This window comes from Centroberyx affinis, unplaced genomic scaffold, assembly GCF_046629955.1.
Source record: "Centroberyx affinis isolate AG114_WGS23_722 - 3 ecotype Tasmania unplaced genomic scaffold, CSIRO-AGI_Caff_v1 ptg001575l_1, whole genome shotgun sequence".
Classification (NCBI taxonomy): Eukaryota; Metazoa; Chordata; class Actinopteri; order Beryciformes; family Berycidae; genus Centroberyx; species Centroberyx affinis.
The window spans coordinates 196,395-218,530 of NW_027280025.1; the positions used below are offsets into that span (position 1 = coordinate 196,395).

The 22,136-nt window shown below is 45.6% G+C and overlaps 1 protein-coding gene across 4 annotated transcripts; it reads right to left on the reverse strand.

The window, feature by feature from the left end:
* Positions 1–76: 76 nt before the first annotated feature.
* Positions 77–21,132, reverse strand: rtn1a (reticulon 1a). Of its 4 annotated transcripts, XM_071527727.1 has the most exons (9): positions 20,910–21,132; positions 11,751–12,443; positions 10,843–11,571; positions 3,014–3,221; positions 2,727–2,865; positions 2,498–2,567; positions 1,795–1,841; positions 1,630–1,688; positions 77–1,531 (listed from the first exon to the last, which is right to left on the reverse strand). In XM_071527727.1, the coding sequence occupies exons 1-9, from the start codon at positions 21,130–21,132 to the stop codon at positions 1,489–1,491; spliced, it is 2,211 nt and encodes a 736-aa protein (XP_071383828.1). In that variant the 3' UTR covers positions 77–1,488. The 4 variants fall into 4 exon arrangements, with proteins under 4 accessions (XP_071383828.1, XP_071383829.1, XP_071383831.1 ...); XM_071527728.1 differs by lacking the exons at positions 10,843–11,571; positions 11,751–12,443; XM_071527730.1 differs by lacking the exons at positions 10,843–11,571; positions 11,751–12,443; positions 20,910–21,132 and adding an exon at positions 7,840–7,967.
* Between the last annotated feature and the right edge of the window lie 1,004 nt (positions 21,133–22,136).

Genomic DNA, 22,136 nt, shown 5'->3' on the forward strand with positions numbered 1-22,136 from the left:
CCATTGTGGTTCTTCTTTTATTTTATTTATTTTTTATTTATGACACTGATTCCAACCTTAAAAATCATACTGGCATTGTCTGGAATTTAATTTCATTGGATTATTTTGAGAGAAGTATTTTTTTGTTTTAAATTCAAATGGGACTGTAGCTTTCAGTAGCAAAATCCACAGTCATACACCTCTGTTGTTAGTGGTCCTCACTCGTTTTGGTCTTTCCCAGGTTAAATGAGTGGCTGTTATTAAAGAATGCTAAAGTTTGCTGATATGTTCATGTTGCTGTATAGCTTGTTGTAACTGTGCTTCAGCAGTGGGTCAATAAAAATACTTCTGTTTGCAGCAGACAAGGCTTGTCAGTCAGTTTCCATTCAAACATGGGAGCAGTCTCATTGTGACCTGAGAGCCAAGTTAAATTTGTCACCTCAGCACACACACACACACACACACACACACCTAAAGTGAAGGTTGTGCCAGTAAGAATTGGCTTGTATTTATAGCATGTATTTATAGCTCCCCCACCCAAAGGTTTCCCCTCTGTACTGCACACGCTGTTTACCCCCATTAGGTGTTAACACCTCAAAGTTAGCTGTGGCCTCATACAGAAGCTCAACTTCCCCAACCAGTGAACCCTTCTCAGTAAGGTGTCTGAGGAGATGTTATACATCAAGGTACATTTATTTTTCTTATTCTTGTAATTAAAATACATACTGTAAGTGCAAATAGTTAAAGAGTCCAGGGTCTAAGAACTACATTGAGTATAGTTGAACATAGTACAAAGTTGGACAGTTATTCAAACAAGCTAAATATCACCAGATACTCCTTGTCTTCATAGTAGTCGAACACCAGTACCTAAAACATGAGCTTGTGTATTGTTCCTTATGGTTATACAAAAGCAAAAACCCTACAATTACCACATCTAAGACGCATATTGTCAAATTATTTTGTGCTTGAAAACACCAAAAGGAAATCATTTTTGATATTTATATATATTGACATATACTGAGAGAAGCCCCACCAGCTAACTCAGAAACATGAAGCAGTATTTAACATTGGCAGCAGAGCACTTCTGTGGGCATTTAGCTTTTTTTGTGCCAAACCTTCCAGTTTGTTGTAAGCACTGCAAAACAAAAATGTAGCGTGATTTAAAAACTGCACAAAAGATATCAAATATTATTTACCCAAGGCTTGACTTCATGCACTTCATAACAAGCAACACAAAAGAAAAAAAGTCTTGTTTCTTTTTTGTTTCGAGTTGTGTACTTGTCTACCTAGAAACAGGATTATGTACTTGTGAATAACTGTGTGTGTGTGTTAGTGTGTTAACTGCTATAGACAGTTAGGGTGAGGGCTTCTCCAGTGGATGGTTTTTAGAGAACACCAAGATGACATAGCACTACGCCCCACAGATGACGACTGGGCTCTCCAACAGCGAGCGAGCTGCCTGCCTCTGAGCTGGACTGGACTGTCGAGCTTACGGTGAGACAGACAGGTCTACTCCTCCTTTCGCTTGGCCCCGGGGATCTTCGCTTGGATCCTGCAAACAGAAAGCAGGTGTTAATATCGACACAATCTTCTTGATGAAGTTGTGATTATCCAAGTGTGTCTGCACATGAATGAAAAACAAACACTCACTTCCCCACCACAGAGTTGACCTGGGTCCGTATTAGTCCCACGTATTGGTCAATCTGTGCCTGAAAGCAGAAATAAAGGGAAGGGGACAGAGATTGGATTACATTTCCCACACCAGGATTGACTTGAGATAACACAATATAGAGAAAGTGAAGCTGCTATTCCTACCTGGTGTTTCTCATAGACCACAGGCATGGTGAACATGGAAACCACGGCTGCAGAGAGAGAGAGAGAGAGAGAGAGAGAGAGAGAGAGAGAGAGAGAGAGAGAGAGAGAGAGAGAGAGAGAGAGAGAGAGAGAGAGAGAGACGGCATGTTACAGTATTCTGACCTACAGTGGGAATATGCTCCAATAGGAACACGCTTGTGTCAACAGGCCCTCCAGCCCCGCCCAACCACTACCCTTATCTAGAGTAAACAGGAAAAGTCAATTGATACTGTACATGTTTGACAGTGAATTAAACATGTCCAACAAATTTAGAGAATCAGCTTTGATGTACATACATTTCCTTCTCAAAACTGTATGTAGTATAACCTCAGATGAGACATATTTTGCTCTTGGGTTATGAACCATATGTTGTAATGAAACAAGTTTGCCTGTTTGCGTTGATCTTGTCAATACACGGGGAACATGCTGCCCTGGTCTCATAAATGATTGACATAAAAGGGCTCTGTTATGTGCATGCTGTTCACCATATGAACCGTCACAGAGTCTTGCGAGGTTTACGTTGAGCTTCAGATGCAGAAAAGATAACCAGGTGAAACTGAAATGCCCGAGTGTGTGCGAGTCAAATTGACAGCGCTAGGAAAGTTTGTAGTAGAGAGATTGGCAGCTGAGTAAAAGACGGATAGGGAGTCAGGAAGAGGCTCACTTAGGATGAGCAGTGTCAGGCCGTTGAAGAGAGCGCCCACGTAGGTCAGCAGCCACATCAGAACAGCAAACTGAAACAGAAAAACACAACATGGTTTTAATCCGAATAACCTGCTTGTGTGACTTAGTATGTATCCATGATCAGATTTTTGACATTCTGCCATTTTAGAGTTTTATGACATATGTGCATAAATGATCATTTTAGTTGACAGTATGTGTGTGAGGCGAACCTTCAACGAATCGACCAGATCCTGTACCAGGAACAGCCTGCGAAGCTCCTTCATACAGGTGTTGGTGTACAGCAGGATTTTGTCAGCATATTTGCTAATCTGATCCTGGGACAGAGCGATTTCCACCTCAAGGTAGGCTCTGATGAGAAATGCAGGCACAGAAACAGAAAAAAAAGTGGATTAATGGAAATGTGAAACCCTCATTAGGTCAAAGCCGTATGCCTTTCAATGAGAAACACTCTCCTGGGGGCACAGACTGTTCATCATCATCCCTCCGCTTTACTCACTTGAATGGATGTCCCTCATCGGTCTTCTGCACAGCCTGAAGCACAGACTTGTAGATCCTGAAGCTGATGGTGGCGGAGAGCGCTGCCAGGGCTAAGTAGGCTCCAACACTGACCACGCTGAACTGGGTCAGGGAGAAGAGGAGCAGGAGCACGCTGCCGAACACGGCCCCCGACTGCTTCACGTTCCTCCAGTAGAGCAGGTCAATAGCTGTGGAGAGGGGGACAGAACAAGGACAGCAGGGTTAGGACCCACAGCCCCAACGTTGACACTGTGACAGCATGACCTAACCCCCCACCCGATGAGACGTAGGCCTGGGCATCCGTCACTTTCAAAGTGGAGTAGGCTCCTGCGTACCACACATTTGGGTCAAATAACTGGAAGCTGTTCACAACTCGACGTCCTCAGAGAGCCTTGGCAGTCACGTGATCCTATTTTAACCCAGCTTCCTAACCTAGCTTTTCACTAGGTTTGATTGAGCTGCAGAATTGCAAAATGGCGTGAAGGTGTCAGAGTGAGAACTCGTTCGTTCGGTTTCTTTACCCCTATATATAGTGCGACCTTTCCAAAAGATAATAGCTGACTCTCACTTGTTGAGCAAGTGCCACACTCCAGACCAGTGGGACTTCTTATCTGCATCTGACGTGTGGTTATCGTTGTTGGCCAGCACCTGGTCTGGTCTCACACATACACAAACACATACATACAAGCAGACCCGTAGAACCCTACTACAACCAAGGTACACCTGCACTGCCCGCTTACACAGCTGAATTAATGAGTAACCTATAGCCCTATAAAGACAGTGGCAGAAATAGACGCACTATCAGCAGAGTTCACAGATAACAGCTCAAAGTGACCTGGTCAGACAAGTAACTCTGTGGTCAGCGTTGAAGGATGACGACGCTTCAGTGCAATATCCCATTAATGCACTGAAAGACCATGTGATTCAGCCTAATCACCTCACCCATACAGCATAGTGGTAACTAACCACTAGAATTTACAATATCAAATAAGCACCCAGGCTCTTGCACATCCTGCTGCCAACTATTTTCATAAAATTTGAATGTTCCATTCAGCTACAACGTTCCCTCTTTATTTTGGGAGGCGAGAGCCGTAATTCAAAGCCACTACCAAAGACGAGAGGGAGATGTGATAACTAAGGATTAGCCCAGTGTACCATTACAGCTCCAGTGGCCGACATGGTCCTCCTCTGGCAGCAGTCTGTGTTGGCTGGAAACACGGGCCTGTTTCCATGAGAACTGTCGGTTGGTTGGTTCACCTCTGCTCGACTAACTGCCTCCCCCACCATGACTGCAGCTCACAGCGAGTCTTTGCAGTCATTCTAATTCACCACTCATCTGTTGATACGGACACCTGGACATCCTGCGTGTCACGGAGGTAGGAGAACAGAACCGGTACATTCCGGCGAGTTTTGTGCCCGTGCAGAGGAGTGAATCGCTGCCGGGCTCCCTTGGGTGTCTTCCTCTTCCTCCCTAAGCCCTCCTGCCTGTCCGCCTGCCTGCCTGCTCTAATTTTAGCTGTGGAGCTGTGAGCAGCATAGTGATGACGGCCATCTTTACTTTCTACCAAAAGGCATCTATGGATGCCAAAAAGGCAAGCTAAAACTAGGTGGTGAAAGGACACTCGTTTGAGTAAGAACAAATCTCTGCTCTCTACTGACTGTTCCTATACTGTGGAATAAAACCTATAGACTGCCCCTCCCTTATCAGTAGCAATAGTGACTTACCTATCTGCCCCCCTCCCCTCCCCTCCCCTCCCCGATCAATGACACTACTCATTCACCAGCAGTGGGATTGGACTCCGTAGGACTGGATCCATGTGCCCTTAACATCTCTCCCTACACAGCTGTTGGAGTACCATTCCCCACAGAAGCCGTCCTCACTGACAAACTGCTCATGTTTCCACTGATTTAAAAGGAGATGCTCTGAGAGGAACACACACAAGCAGGCACAGGTAGCAGATAAAGCAGCTGTAACATCAGTCAGACAGACAGAGAGACAGACAGACAGACAGCACAGCTCTGCAGGAGAGACGGGCGCTGACCAGCGACAGCAAAATGTGCCCGGTGATGTGCTGCACAGGCTGCGCGCACACTGAAAAGCTTTAGCTAGTGCGGTAGAAGCGTGTACTGACCTGCGGCTCCCATGGCTGAACAGGGAAAGAGGCAGCTGCTTTATCCACAGACAAAAGGAGAGCAGTGGAGGGGGAGTCCCCCCTGCACAGGAGGGGAGGGGCCACAGCCACACCAGCAAATCATCATCCGCCTGAGCAGGGGGGGCTGAGGAGGAGGGGGGTGGCTGAGGGGAGCGGTTGCCAAAGAACCACATTGCGATCCAGCACACACACACACATACATACACACACCCTCTCTGTGAGCTCTTTTATGCTCTGGCTTTTAAGCACAGCCCCACTGACAAGTGACAAAGACTGCCAAGCAAGGACTAAAATAAAGACAGTGCATCCGATTCAAAATGGTGGATGGGAAGAAGAAGCTGGAGTCCTTTGCAGTCGTTTTAATAATTCTCTGTGTGTGTAAAGTCTGTATCATGTGAGTAGATCCATCGCTGGCTGTTCAGAGCCTCGCGTGGAGACAGATGAGAGAACTACAGGGACGTTACGCGGCGATGAAACATGCAAGCCGTGGCTGTGTTCTACCGCTCCATTAAAATGCTTCAGTGGCGAGGATCTGCTGAGCACCTGCCTGATGCAGTTACCATAGTTACCGTGCTCCATTTTCTCCCCTCTGCTCACCGAGAGATGGAGACAGACAGGAAGGGAGGGGCTGAGAGAGGAAGAGGGAGGGAGAGAAAAGAGCGCTCCTTTGGGAACAGAGAGAGACTCATTTGCTCTGAATCTGGGGAATCAGCAGCACATAATGTGTCTCCACACCCCAACAGACCCAGACAGCCACTCCCTTTATTGTGGAACACAAAAGGACAATGGCCAGTTTGACACCAGGCCAGCAGTTGTCAAGTCTATGTAAACAAGTGAGAAAAATCATGTAGAAAGGATTTAAAGAGTGAAGAACTGATCGAGTCAGACATTACAATCTTAGATTTCACCTAATTGAGTCTGGTTACTAATTGATTGAACTCAACAGTGCATACAAATAATTCAGTACTTAATTTGTTTAGTGCAATTGGTTTAAACTAGATGATAGCTAGGGTGTCATTCAGTTGTCCCTCTCCATGGCCTGCACAGTATATAGAAAACCCAGTTTGTTTTTGACAGTAGCGAGGACTGAACACAACATGGTCAAGGTTTTTACGTCAGGCTTTTTGGTTCAGTGCAGCCCTGAGGAATTCAATCCCATACAGAGAGAACAGAGGATGTTGAATCAGAGCGTACAGGAAGTACAGATGCTGCCTGCCAAGCCCTGGTTGCTGGTATGATCCTAGCCTCTGATATTCAACACACACAGAGCAAAAACCAGAGCAAATGTTTAGCACTGATCACAACGATATGATTTCCCCCCCCCCACCCTCCTTTTTTGGAGTGAAACTAGTTTAGCCTGACCCCATTAAATCACCGAAGACATCCAAGCCTTCAGCCAGAATGAGCAAACATGCAAAGGGACGACTGCGACTAACACTCTCTAACTGTGCTGAAAGCTCAACTGATCTGGTGTGCTGATAGTAAAAACCTTAATTCAGAGACATGAAGATTAAAGGGCAGTGAATCAGTATTAAATGGACCCCAAACTATGCTTTTAATGGGAATGACTAAGCATGCAAAATGATGTGATGTGCCAAGATACAAGTGAAAGAAAATATATCTGCTCAAATTCACCCTCTGGTGTGCTGACTGTATAAACTTAATGACGGGTGATGAATAAAGCGAGAGTGAATCAGCTTTGGACGGACCCCATCAGATAGGCTATTATGTCATACAGTCTCAGACACTCATTTAGGCCACATCAAAAGCCAAATGAGTCAGAGGAATGTGCTGTGGGTTTTGTCATTGAGGGTCGTCATATTTTTATTAGGCCTCGCATCCTAAAATCAACAACTGTTCGGGCCTGTGTTGGGATACAATGAACAGACCATTCTATTGCGTTTCCGCTCCCCAGCCAAACCAGAGAGCGTGGCAGCTACTTAAACACACACAGTGAGGAGGAAGGGGAGCCATTTTCTGTCAGTGAAACAGCCCTCCATGCTATGGAAACAGACAGACGGAGGATGCTCTTCTCCGGCCCAGTCTCTGCAAGGTGCCATGGCAGCCGTGGAGGAGAGAGGGCTGATGTAATCAGGATGGGTGTGCCCTGGTTACCATGGAGACAGTCTGTCAGTGCCGTCCGGATGCTCTGACTGCCTCGACACAAAAACAGGCTCAGACCATACGCCATATAAAACCAGCTCCCCCGCAGGGTCGCAAGACGGGGAGGGCGATAACAATGACACGCCTTGATTCAACACTGGCATCCACATTAACATGCACACAAAGCAGACGCCTCACAGCGTGCGGGTGTGTATACATTTATCCTCCTTAACACCCACCACCGTCTCACACACCCTCACCTCTTTGTCTCACACACACACACACACAGCAGAAAGGATCTGCCATCAGGGCGTGTCCGTGTGAAAGAGGGTGCAGGTAAACAGCGCTGTTTGATTCCCCATGCGTGCAAAACCAGTACAATTGGTGACTATGTATACATGCAAGGCATACACGCACATACACACAAATTCACCCCGCCCCCACTGCCACGCATATTTAACCTACATGCAGAGATAACAGCTCGTCTTTCACAGCCAAAACACACACAGTAAGACAATCGACACATAAATCACAGCAAACACATCAGTACCCTGGCCCTTCCAGCTGCTCCAGGAGCATTCCTTCTTGGTCACGTCTGCAGTGGCCTGCATGCTGGTGATCAATTATGTCCCTGTTCTCTCTCTCTCTTTCTCTGTATCTTCTCCGTTTTCTTCTTTGTCTCCCTCTTCAGCAGCACTGACTCACTCACTCATCCCAGAAAGGCATGAATGGTCGGAAGGACGCGGGCGAGAGGCTGCGATGACAGAGAGGGAGGAAGGGAGGGAGGGAGGTAAGGTTTCCAAGGTGCTGCCGGCTCGCGGAGCACACAGACTGATGCTGTGGAGCAGCGCTGGCTAGAACAGAAGGAGGAGAGAAAGTGCGTATGTGTATGTGTGTGTGTGTGTGTGTGTGTGTTGGGGGGGTGATTGAATTGTAAACACCACACCACAGTTGCTACTGCAGCAAACCATCCATGCAATGATTAAGAGCCTGGGGGAGGTGGGGGGTGGTGGACGGAGGCTAAGCTTTTTCTTAAAAGGGGAGGTAAGCTCTTTTTCACAATAAAAGTCCCAACAGAGCCTCAGAATAGACTGGTAATAGTGTGGGGGGGTAGAGGCAGTGAAAGGGTTACCCCACATATCCTTTGATGAGACACCAAAGCAGGCGGATGCACTGTCATATACTTGCTAGCATGCCCCTCTGGCTTTCATTGTGGCTTGTTATTTTATCAGTGTGATAAAATTATATTCATCAGTGTAATATACAACATAGGCTAATAATATGGTATGTTGCCACAGCTGTATGACCAGAAAGAATACAATAGCCTGTTGTTAAAAATGGCAACAGAATAATTTTAACAATCTGACGTCATGCTGCACAGCAGACAGGGCGCAATAGCAATGTTTACTGGCGATTCTGTATGGCTACAGTTGAGACCATGCGCTGCTAACGGAAAATGAGGCAAACGTTCAACTCCACTGTTATTTATTTGCACAGAACACTATTTAAGCTTGTAGCCAGAGATTCAAATAGCTATTTCAACTATGCCTCACTGATTATTGAAGAGCCAAAGTGCTTGTTCTTTAATAATTCATAAACATAGACAGATTAGACACTGTGCAGTATAGCACAATGGTCGTTGTTTAGTGGCTTCAGGACATATGGGTATATGTCTGTGTTTTACGATTTCCTCCCCAGAATGTATTTGTAATGCAAATGGACCCACAAAAAAATCTACTAATGAAAGAGCAATGTAGGATGCTTGAAAGCTACGCGCAGCAGAGACAGACAGTACAGTCTCCGTGGTGACAGCATCTAGCAGAAAACAATTCCTAAACATTCAGTGTGGGGTTAACATGAATCTGGATGCTGCCAAAGTCATTAGTCCTGTCCCCTCGGTGCCCCCCCCCCTGCAGAGAGCCCCTCCTCACACCTTCTGCTCACTGCAACCTTGACAGGCCTCACTGCCAATAACAAGTAAGACGCAAAAAAATATTTTTCTCTGAGCCAGCCTGAGCACGCTCCCCCATCGCTGTTGCCATGGCAACTGCTGTGGAAGTGCACAGACTGATGAACATGATATCTGCTAGTCTTCAACCAAGTGGCAGTGGCAAACTCTGTGGTGCGCTGCACCCTCTAGTGGCGGAGAAAACACTATCTCTGCAACACACATGACCTGCTTTTTAGCATTTCCAGAACCTTCTTACAATCTGTTAGTAAACAAAACAAGAGGAGCATCTTTTCAGCTGCTGTTCCATCACGTAAGCTTGTGAAATGATACATTTCAAACAAATATACAAATATAACTATTTACATGACAAATCGTCCCCTCCAGTTGGACCAAGGAGCATCAACTACTGTATGCAGTTTCAGGAGAGCCATGCACCTGTATCTATGGAGCCCACAGAGGGGTCAGTGCGAACAATATGTAAAGTAATAATAATATATAATATATACTCAGATGCGATCTCTTTTATTACTGGATCCATCTGAAATTCAAATGGAATCGTTCAAAGCCCCTAAGTCGGAGTGTGCCCCAGTTTTGACATCGCAGGATTATGTAAACCCACTGTTTACAAGGACAGAGAGAACATCCAATAGAAGTCAAAATACCAGTGCCAACATCAAATGTCCAGCTTAGGCAGCATCAACTCCAGCTGAATGTGAATGTCATGTCTGAGCTATTTGACCACAGGACGTTAAAGAGCGATGCTGGGAGACAGATGGTCAGTTGTGATGTGAGAGTGTGAGGGTCTTTCTAGACATTCACGGTTTAGCGACTGGCTTGTGCCTGTTTCCCACCGAGAGCAGAGATTACTGTGTACAGCTTTGGCAGAGTAGCTGTCGGGTTTCTGTCGCCATGGATTGCCATGATGTGAATCAATGCGTCCTCACTGTTTTTTTTCTTCTCCGGTGTACCACCAGGGGGAAGCAGACCTTGTGATAGCACAGCCCCAACACAGACACTTCCCTCCCACCCCTGGCACAGAGACACACAGAGCAGTGGAACAGCCCATCTCTCACAGCAACCCTTTTCATTTCCTGGCCTTGTCAACAAGACAATGCAACAACACACCATGCAGATAACTATTAGGAGGTAAACAAACACAAGTGCTGCATTAGTGGAAGTCCATTGTGCCGGCAGCAGGTTGATTAGAACTATCAATTATTTTCAAACACTGTTTTTTTACCCTTAGATATGAGGGGAAAGGCTTTGAACACAAGGCAAATGCACATGCGATGGCTCTTGCACTCAGACACGGAGGCACACCGGCAGATACGACACTACCTGTTCCACAAGCTGATAGCACTATTTCTGGAAAGCCAGTAATGGATGATAGTGGCTTATAAGCCAAGGTGAAACCACTGCAACAATAAAAAAGATTACAAAAGGGTGTTATGAAATCAAAATATTCCCACAGAGATGGCAACTAGGTTTATCACTACTTTTCTGTGCATAAGGTAACTGCCTACCTACCTATTGTACTCCGAAGGACTGATAAGCATGGTCAAAAATAAAGGAAACAGAGGACTAAAGAGATAGTGGACTAACCTTTTTGTTTGTCAAAGCCTTCCATGAAGATGGAGGCAGCAGGTTTGCCTAAGTCTCCCTTGCCCTCACTGGTGTGTTTGATCTTGCTCCCCGGGTCATCCTGGGGGGGGCGCTCCGGGCGCACCTCTGGGGGCACAGCGGCAGTGGGGGGCTTGGGCTTGCTGGGGCGATCCTCCTCTGCCTTCACTGGGGCCTTGACCTTTTCAGCGGATGGTTTGATCAAGGGCTCGGCCGGCACCACCTCCGGGGCGCTGCGGGGAGGGGCGACGCTGGGAACCAGGGGAGAGGGGGTGCTGACGCCCTGTTTGGGGCCACCGGAACCCTGCTCTCTCTTGGGACTCTCCTCAGATGCAGACTCAATGAAGAGCTCACTGTCGAGCTCTGCCTCTCTCTCCTCCCTCAGAATGCTGTAGGCTGTGGGCGGGGCGTGGTTGCCAGTCAGGCCGAAACCACCCTTGGCGGCCGGGGGATTGTCAAAGGGGTTGTTAGGCTGGCTGGAAGGACCCTTGCTTTTAGGAGGCTGGGCAAATGGGTTGCTACTGGCCTTGGTGCCAGGGCCGGTCTCACAGAGGGGGGGCTCCTCGGACACCAGCTCAATCTCCGAGTCTCCAGACTCTGCGCTGCTGCCATCATGCTCCCTGCTGTTGGGCTTGGCTCCTGGGCTGCTGCTGGGAGCAGCGGGCTTCACCACATCGGCCTTGAACATGTCATGGGAAGGGTATTCTTTTTCTGCACACAAAGAAATAGAGAGAGAAAAATTGCTTCCTTCAAATTACACAAGCAGGTATGACTGTGCATATCTCTCAAAGACAAGTAGTGAAGCAGATTTTCATATCATTCATTGTGGGCTCAAAAACATTTACATGAATTGCATCAGATACACAACAGGTTTTGTGTGCTGTGTGTACCTGTTGGTGAAGCATTGGGAGTGGAAGCGGGGCTGTTGTCCTCTGGCTCTGACAGCGTCACGGTGGGAACGCCCTGCAAGCCCACGCTGAGCACGTTTTCACGGTCCGACACGTTGACCGGAGAGGGGCGCTGCTGCGGCTCGGCCTTGGCGCCGGAGGGCTGGGACTGGGTCAGGGTGATCTTCACTGGGCTGGCTGTCTGCGGGGTGCCACCCAGGTTCCTGTAGGAGCGGTAGTCCGACAGCTCTTCGTCAGACGGCTCCTCCACGTACGGGAAGGAGTGTGAGCCCAGCGCCGGACCTAGGTTCTCCTCTTCCTCTTCATCCTCCTCCTCCTCATCTCTTCCGGGGGTCTTGTCCATGTAGCCGCCCAGGGAGTCACGGCCAGACGAGGCTGTGTCTCCGTGGCTGATGTCCATGTAGTTGTACCCCTCTGTCTTCTCCGAGCCCAACAGAGATTTAGGCATGTCATCAACCAGGCCGGTCAGGTCGGAGGTCACCTTGGTGCTGGAGCTGAAGATGCCATAGGAGTCGCTGGAGAAGGGGTCCTGGGAGGAAGACTTGGTGGGCTTCAGGTCATCCGACAGGTAGGAGGCCTCTTGGCTCGACGAGAAGCTCTGATTGGACAGCAGGGAGGTGTACACATCACCATCATCATTCATAGGCTTCCTAAACAGGCCAGACATGGGGTCATCTACAGAGAGAGAGAGAGAGATGAAACACAGTGAGGTAACACAGTGTCACAATACAGAATCACACAACAAATAGGCTTATCCGCATTTTCTAATTGGATGGTTATGTGAATAAAAGAAAACTAACAAATGACAGCACTGTCTGCGTCACACGGCTAGATCACATCAGCCTGCTGTGCCCGAGCTGTTCAATTAATAACAACGGCCAGCTCAATAAACAAGGCTGTGCTTGAGCCGGTGCTGCTGATAGGGAGAGGGGCTGTGGCAGACGGGGGTGGGGGTGTGTGTGTGTGTTTGTGGGGGCGTGTGTGTATGTGTGGGGCGGCTGTGCAGATCAGTGAGGCAGCAGTAACAGAGGGCACTTGTACCCGGCACTGGACAAAGGGAGATTGTTCAGACCCCAAAAACCACGGTGCCATGGCCAGTCTATTCTAAATCATGCAGGCAATGGGTTGTCTCTAGTCTGCTCAGTAATCACTAGTCATACATCTCCCCTGACAAGTCACACAAGTGCCATGAAGACAAACACACACACACACACACACACATATATGACTGTGTGTCTTTGTGAAACAGTTCGGTACATATTGTCTGTTGACAGCGATATCCATGTGGAACAGGTCTTGCAGTAAAGACATGAATTGAACATCGTCTAACATCCAAGCGCGGAGTGGCATCTGTTGTCTTGTTTGCGTGTCGGCTACAGTATGCATGCAAGCTGGCATCTAGCCCATCCAAAAATGAAATATGAAAATAGGATTAGGCTAGGCTATATTTACACAGAGCACTTAGCCTTGATAAAACTGCTCAACAAGGTAGGCAAAAATAAATGTTATTTTAAACTTGGCATGCTAAATAAGTGCTGTATTCAGTGCACGAGTGTGTGGGTGTATACACACATGCGCATGCACACACACAACAGAAGAGGGAACAGCTCATCAAATCACAAGTTGGTTTCAAGTCATGTTTCAAGGCTGAAGATAAGTGCCAAGAAAAAAAACAGTGAATAATCAGGGTCATACATCGTAGTTAATATTTGTGTTAGTGGACTTTTTCAACTAGTTCTTCCAAATGAAAATAACAGAGTGGCATCACTACTAGCCTAGGTACAGTCAATACTAGTGCCTGACTGTGTCTGCTAAAGTGAAATATCACTTAATGTCTCACTGAATAATTTATTACAGTGCAGCAGAGAAGCATTAAGGAAAATCATAAACATGATCTGCTACACAGGAAGAGACACACTCGATGGAAATATTATGTTCAAGTCATCATGTCAGAAGTCAAGGTCAAGGCAATGTCCTTTCTACCAAGTCATGTCTCAAGTCTTAAAATTTGCCTATTTCTTGTCTGACGTGGTCCAAGTCATGTGACTCCATTGACAAACACACACAGACAAAAAAACAAAAAATAAACACACACACACACACACACACACACACACACACACAAATGCACAAACACACACACACAAACACAGCTGTAGCCTATACATCACGAGACACCCGATGCTAAAATCTGTGTTGTGTCGCTGCTTTGCTGTGCACAAGTCGTAGTTTACACCTCCACAAACTGGGCTCCTCCTCCCGCTCTCCAGCCCTGTTCTCCCAGGGCAGCGGTGGAGCTATAAATAGGCTGGGTCCAGCTGCTGGGCCGGGTGAGGGGGAAGATTTAAAATAGCAACCTTAGGGCTAGCCCTGGAGGACGCGGGCTGACTGACAGAGGACCCTACAGGTCAGGACGTCCCGTCCCTCCCTCTCCTTCCTCTGAAAATCCCTACCACCCTTCCCTTCTGCTCTCCTCCCTGCTGCTGCTCCCTCTCCTCACGCTGTTGCACACAGTCATTAACAATACATCATACCGCAGCACAATGGCATAAATACTACACACCCATGCTGGGACACAGGGGAGGGGAGACATGGCATGGTGGAAAAGCAAAGCAGGCCCAGGCACTCTTGAGCTTCGGTTAACTTTTGTGTTTAATAATAATAATAACTCAAATGTGTGGCAAAGCAGCTTCTGCCTATGTATCCAAGCTGTTTCTAAAGCAGATGGGAGCAGCTGTCCGGCCGATTTGAGTTCAGTGACATGAAGGCCCTCGACGTGCTGCTAGAGCCCAGCGAATATATAATCCTCTTAGGGTACTGCCATCGTATAGGTCCTCTCAGTCATCACCCTGGCAACACCAGCATGATCTAACACTCACTGATTCACTGTACAACTACCTACTGTGCAGATGTGGGAAGCACTCAGAGCCACTACACGCTGTGAAGAGGGGCGATCTCTGGAGCTGTGAATTGCCAGTAGTCCTGTTGATTCCCAGCTGCAGGTAATACGCTCCCTCTCTATATCAACCCTTTCTATAATGTACACTAACTAGCAGTTGCCTGGGGCATCTGCACAAATGAAGAGGATGGATGCCTGTCGTTAACTGCCATGAGGGCAGCAGCTCGGAGAAGCTACTTAACAAACTTGGCGTGTTGAGATGAGGGCATTTTGAATCTGCTGATGTGGCGTAGCACTGGAAAAACCCCACAAGGCCGAAACAAATGCTTTACTCCATTCAGATGGGATTGGACGTGACAACAGAGGAATTCTCAGCTCACATTGTTGCCACATAACATAATCATGCCACTGAAAGGATGGTGCAGTTAAATAAATAAGTCCTGGTGGATGTGCTGCGAAGGGGCAGTCCCTTTGTTGTCCTCTATGCAGCCGGTGCAGCTCCTAAACTAATGCAGCCTGACAATCTCTGCTAAGCCAGGCATGGGCCTCTAATTATCAGGCTAGAGACAAAAACATGTGAGCGCAGACGATATCAAAAGAGCTGGAGTGGCAAAAGGAATATATTACAGCTTAATTAAGGGTTTACTGAGTTGCGTGGAGGACTCGATGCACAGCAGGGTTTTCTTCTACAAGACACTTATTGATCTACTGCAGTTTTAATGTTTACATTTTTTTCTTCTGAATTACAACAGAAAGGGATTCCAAATCCAAGGGGGAGGTGCAAAGAGGAATTTTGCTAAATCTTAGGGATGCACCGATATGTAAATTTTGGGCTGATACCGATTTTTCAAACACCACAATCGGCCGATACAGATAGCCTGCCGATATTTTGTTTCGTATTGACCCATTTGTGCCTTGCCAAAATAATCTACATTCTGCCCTTCATTATACTTTGCAATGAATATAGATTTAAGGATCAGCTTTTATTGTAACAACTTTCACATAACCAAAAATGCCCTTTTCGAAATTGAACTAAATAAATAGAAAGCAAATGAACATATAGATTTAAGGAACATCTTTTATTGTAATATTCTTTCACATAATAAAAAATGCCTTTTTTAATTAAAATAAACAAATAACATTTTGTTACCTCACGCTGATAGGCTGTCCTTCCACTCAAACTTGAACGTCTTTGGAACAGATTAGTGACGCAATATATGTTAATGAGTATCGGCCACTGCCATCGGTGGATTTAATCTTATCGGCTGATGAGCCGATTGTAGTCAACAATGCAAAAATCGGCCATTTCTGATATTCGACCGATATATCTGTGCATCACCACTAAATCTCTCTCCCACACCTCTGTTTAGTCTCAACAACATGCATGTAGGCTTGCTGCTCCATCAGTCCCAGGCAGAGACACAAGAGACGCTGCTGGCTCAGCAGGTCAGAGACCTCTACAACCCTCTCCAACAACAAGCTGTATTGACTTTCAAATGAACCATATTTGTCAGGCTGTGTTGTCCAGGCCCTACACCGTCATTCCTCCCAGCAGAATTACAGCATGATACTTTACACGTAAACATCTGCCAATCTAATGCGTTTGGTAATGATGTCATTAATCCATACATGACCCTCTCAATTTTGGTGTCACCTTACAGGAGTTCTCTTTCACTCCTTGACCTAGAGAAAGCCAATCCACCAAGATGCTAACAGGGCTCCTCTTACAAGAATTAACTGTGCCTTTGACTTCAAATATAGTTTTCTTTTTTTTTTAGCTGTAACAACGCTCTTATTGTTGTGTTATTTCTGTATTGTTGCACTTTTATATTCAATTTCTTGTACATTCAGGTATTTTGAACTTGAAAATAAATAAAACATTCAGAAAGTGGAATATATTTTGGGGTGTAGAACTGTTAAGCCAAGCAACACATAATACTACAAAAAACAGTCCTCATAGTCAGTTGGGGCAAGACAAAATGAATATCACAATATATAATGACATCTGCTATTACACAAAATCACATGCTAAATAATCAATAATTGATGTTCATCACATTAAACTGCATGGTAATATAAAGTACGATAAAACTCACATCTCATTTTGTGAGATTTTTTAATTGTGTTTGCTTTTTATCATTAAGTTAGACAATAGAATTGTGTATCGCAAAAACTCAATACCATTTTATCACAATATTATTCTACTGAAAGACAAATTAAAATATTAAATTATTGCCCAGCCCTATATTCAGCACTTAAGTTACTGTCAATGGTCTGAGTCTTAGTGCTCTAGTTCGCTTTGGGTTTGGTTGTTGACTTTCACAAAATATTGATTACACTATCCTAGGCCGCAGTAATACTATATGTGAATATGTGTGATAAGAACTATTCTACTTTAATGTCAGTAAGGAAAAAGAAATGAAGGCCCACATTGAGAGCTGAGGTAAAGCATGAATACCAGGAGAGGTCGATGGGAAAACAGCTATGGGGGGATAGGGGGTGGATATAATTGCTCTGAACTACATTGATCCATGAAACACAATTATTGTAAGAAAACTCAGTGTATTCACTGTCCTTAAAACTTACTGAAGTCCACACAGGACAAATGCTGTTGTTCCAGTGGCCTTTGACAAGGAAAAATCAAAGTACAGCCATCTTAAAGTATGTAGAATAAAGGCTAATCTGTCCCCATTCAGATCCTGAAGCCGTGGTGCGTACCTGCCTTCCACTGTATCGATCCTATTTTTCTTGCTTGGATAGAGCTTTATGGACGGATGGACAGGATGCGGGAGGATCCAGACTGAGTGCCTGCAAGCTGTCTGCTTTGGGTTAAAGCTGTCAATTACCTATGATTTTGGATTGGCATTTCACTTTCATTGTACAGACAGACCCTTGCCCTCAAGAATACAGAGGCAGACAGATAGGCACGTGTAGAGTAATCTATACACACACATTTGGATGGACTACAATGTTTGCAAGAGCCTTTGCTGATAGGTCTAATCAATGAGCATGTTCGTAGGACTCTGGATGGGGATTACTGTATATCCACAACCCAGTGAACTGGACTGAGTTTTGATTGTTTTTTGGGGTGAACAGAGGGAGACTAAATGACATTCAAAATAATTATGTACGGATATCATGATAGCTGTCATTCTCTGTTGTTGTCTCCTGCAGTGGGGCTTTTTTGGCTTGCTCCCTCCTGCCTTTATCTGTGTCCTTCCCTCAGCATTAGCTAATTGGTCCTGGAAGCTGGGGAAGATGAATGAGATTGGAAAGCTGGCAGGTGAGACTCAGGATGAGCAGTGACGTCCAAATCATTCTGTAATGCAGCACTATCAGAGACACTGGCATATACTGTATATAGTTTAAGTCTTACTCAATCATGCTAGGTGCCTGAAAGCCTAATAGCTGATGGAAGTATTTGCAGAGGAAGACAGGTTTGCACACACCGGCTCATACCTGGGAGCGGCCCGGTCCTGCACTGCTGGCCACTGAGCAGCTTTGAAGGTATTTGTGAATGTGAAGGGAAAGACAGTTTTTCGTAATCAGTTTCCATGTTGCTTTTGCCCGACAGTCTATGCATTAGAACTGGTGGCCTTCCCGTCACAAGCCGGCTCCCCTCCTCCTCCCCCATATTATCTTGCATCTTTATCATCGACTCTGAAAAGACGGAGCACTGCTTGCCCCCCTGGGAACAGGAGGAGAGCTCTCACTAGCTAAAGACGCAAATGCACTGTGTTGGCTTATGCAGTCCAGCGGAGTCCACTAAGTGCTGTCTGTATCTCTAAGATATGGAAAAGACCCAGCCAGACACTATGCTGTCTCATCCTTGTCTCTGATGATATGCTGTACAGGAGAGAGGCTAAAACCTAATCCACCTATCAGGCACTGGATTGTGGGAGAGCTTGCTGCCCGTGACTGATGTGCTCGACATGTCAAAAGATGGTAGCTATAAATAAAGTGATGCTGTCCTTTAAAATTTTTAAATGTATTATTAGAGGACAATAAGAAGCTTGTTGGAAAAAGAAGGATGTCAAAATGACGTGTCATTGTTTGTGTGCAAGTAAATAGATATTTACACACCCTCACTTATTTATTTTATTTATTTGTTTTCTTCTATGTCTGAGGGCTGGAGGGCCTATTAGACGCACCGTCTGCTATTAACAATATCCTCTGTGGGTTTTTCCCAGCATGCTCAGACCTGGTCATGATGCAGCAATATCCTCCACATCTTTCTTACTCATGCTTCATGAACCTTAGACAGGATGGGAACTGTTGGAGCTAAACAGTGGTAATTCGATACAGCTGAAATCAGCATTATCAGAGGCCTGGGGGCAGATGACTGTTGTGAAGATTTAGGACAGGTATGGATCGATTACCTAAAGAGGCAATTCTAGACATCTTGAAGGGGTACAATTTCGCTGCTCATACTGTTCCCAAGGCCAAACACCTTCTGTAGCCTTAGTGAAATACTCTAAAGCTTTTCAAACCTGGACTATAATGTTGTGTTGACCAGGATATCCAGAGCAAAGCAGAACAGGCAAGATGAGTGAACTGTTGCAGAGGGGCTTGTCTGGAGCGGAGGTCTTTGACAGAGATCAGGGCAGACTAGAGCGTATTTTCCAGAGCCAAACGTCCACTCTGTCCTGCAAGCTATGACGAGATCTGCACTGTGCCGACCAAGACCACAAGTGACAGAGTGCATTACTTCCCTGGTGTGGGCACGGCTCAGCGGGAGCCACGGGAATAGGAGACAGCTACTTTTCTCTTTTAGTGATAAAAAGATAACCTGTGTGTGTGTGTGTGTGTGTGTGTGTGTGTGTGTGTGTGTGCACAAGTTTGTGCATGTCCGGCACATTACTGTGAAAGTAGAGCACGTGCTTTGTTGACTCTTTCTAGAATGTGAAGCCAAAGACTGAGTAGCCAATTCATCATTTCACATATATTTAACACTCATACTGGTTCAACAGGGCAATTTTTATGTTATAGACCAGTTTTGCATAGGCCTTTTTTTCATTACTACACTCATAACATTTTTGCTTTGAATTTTACAATGCTCAGTTTCATACTACATAACTGAGATTACACTCTGGTTTACTGTTTATGTACCAAAAAGAGACAATTTTTGCTTGTTTTGTATCAGCGGAAGGAGCTAATGAAAGGAGAAAGGCCTGAGCAGAAAAGAGAGGAAACTAGGCAGTGGTTTTTTGAAACACCATCTTATGAATATTTCAGTGGACCCGTGAATGAAAGTGCAGGGCTCCAGTTTTGCTCGCCGAGCGAATGGTGAGCCCTGTTTCTTCAGGATTAAAAATAGCAGCATGAGCTGAGCTCTGCTGAGGAGAGTGACGGACTTAGCACTGAAGTATGAATGATGCTCCCACGAAAATACTGCTTCCAGCAGCCAGCAACCACAACAACTGATCAGCCTTGTCTACAGGAATAGAAGAATCCTGTCATAATCACGCAGACTACTCTAGGTCTAATAAAAGCTTCTGATCAGCTCTCTCAAGTTAATTGAGATTGCGTTACACATGGGGAAACTGCTTACTTAATATGAGCCTAAATGTATTTTCTATCCAGTCACTGGTTATGAAAGCTAAACAGCTTCCTGCAACCTATTAAAATAATCTTTTTATCTCCATGCAATATCAAGACTGCAGATTATGCCTTATTTTCCATTTTAACATCTCTATGTGGGAGATGGTACAGTAGTGGGCCATTCAAAGTTCAACAGGCTATTTGGTAATGCATGCTGCATCCCACCCGAGTCCTCCACACAGGAAACAGGCTCATCTAGTCGACAAAACAACTGTGCAGACTAATCGGAGGCATAATGGATTCTGTGTGATGTTTCATAACTAACATAGGTTGGAATTGTTAAGTAAGTCTTCATGGACTAAGTTTCAATGTGTTTTTCCTTTTAAGTTGGCTATCACTATTGTGGCAACGTTGATGTAATTCCCCTAAAACCAAATTAGGGAAGTTATTCACTTGTACCATTTTATCTGGGTTTTTAAAACCCACAACTTTAAACTCCAAAGAAAGACACAGGCTAATCTGTAACGCTAACGTTAAATCTGTGACAAATGGCCCCACTTGCTTGTTTCTCACAGTACAGCGCCCGGAATGTGTATGTGGGTTCCTCTTAAAACAGAACGAATCCCAGTGTGTCCAAAATATCGTGAAGTGGTACATCTATTACGATATAAGTAGTAACTGTTATCAATCGCCCGCTTTACCTGTAGATGCAGTTTCCATAGCAACGGGAGGCCTTTTCCCGTCGTCCTGAAAACGATGAAATTGTTGATCCAGGTCGCCCGCCACCTCGCCGCCTCTCGGCTTCAATTCCTCACGTAGCTCGTCGAACCGGGGCGGTGTGCTCCCAAACAGGCCGTTTCTCTCATAGTCATCCCCGAACCACTTCCCCTCCGAGCCTAGCTCCTCACCGGGCTTAGCAGACATGCTGTTTTGTTGGCGAGAGGATATACTAGGCTTCTGTAACGCGGGCTGTACTGTAAATGAGCGGTGGCACCCTTGCGCTAGGCTGGATAATGGAAACAAATAACGCAACTCCTGACTGCCTTCTCTTGTGTAGATACTCGGCTTGTTGTTTCTAAATGCCACAGATAAGGCGGTCCGGTCGGGGAGCAGAAGAGGAGTGAGGTTGATTGTTTTAGTTCAGTGCTTCAACGCTGACGTCATGGTGTCCGTGTAGCTCATGGTTGGCACTTATTTGGGGCAGAGTCAATTCTGAAAGCCATTTCATCTGCGGCGTGCAAAACAAGCTAAGTATCGGACAGTGACAGTGTCGTACGCTGTCATCAAGCGATATGACGCTTTGTGATGTGAAACATGTATTCGCACAAATCAATTAAATTGGAGGCATGGCTCAAGAGTAATAGCACTAATAAACCTCATGCAAATTGCAGGTTTGGGGAATGAGAATGGAAAATGGTGGAAACTGGTATTTTATGTGTAATGTTTGATAACCGAGCGTCTAAAAAAATAACAATATATTTAAGAAAGGTTTGGCGTTCTTGTGGAGATTTGGCTTGCAGCGTGGCGCCCTCGTGTGGTAGCTCAAAGTATCAGGATTAAAAAGTTTCAACATGGCTCCCTAGCAACCAGACGCTCGTGCCTAGAAACGGACTGATGCCTGTGCCAAACATTGCTGAGCTGATCTGGGACAGACTTCGAGCAGATGTTCGCAGTTGTTATGGCCTCCGTCCTGGAAAAAATAGTTAACTTTGTTTACCATGCAAGGTTGGGTTTAACATTTCAATTTATTGAAATATTACACAACAACACATGTTAAGTAATTTAGAATAACTAACATAAGCTAACACAGCTATCTGCACAGTGGGTAACAGAACCTTAACAGCTAACGTTAGCTAGCTAAGTTAGCATCATTGTACTCATTAACTCTGTGTTTGCAAACCTAATTTATGAGCTTACAGATAAATTCA

Coding starts and splice junctions, on each gene's coding strand:
- rtn1a (XM_071527727.1), bottom strand. CDS start 21,132: ATGTCTGCTAAGCCCGGTGAGGAGCTAGGCTCGGAGGGGAAGTGGTTC. Junction 11,572..11,750: donor TCCCAATGCTTCACCAACAG/GTACACACAGCA, acceptor CTTTGTGTGCAG/AAAAAGAATACCCTTCCCAT. Junction 2,568..2,726: donor ATCTGGTCGATTCGTTGAAG/GTTCGCCTCACA, acceptor TTTCTGTTTCAG/TTTGCTGTTCTGATGTGGCT.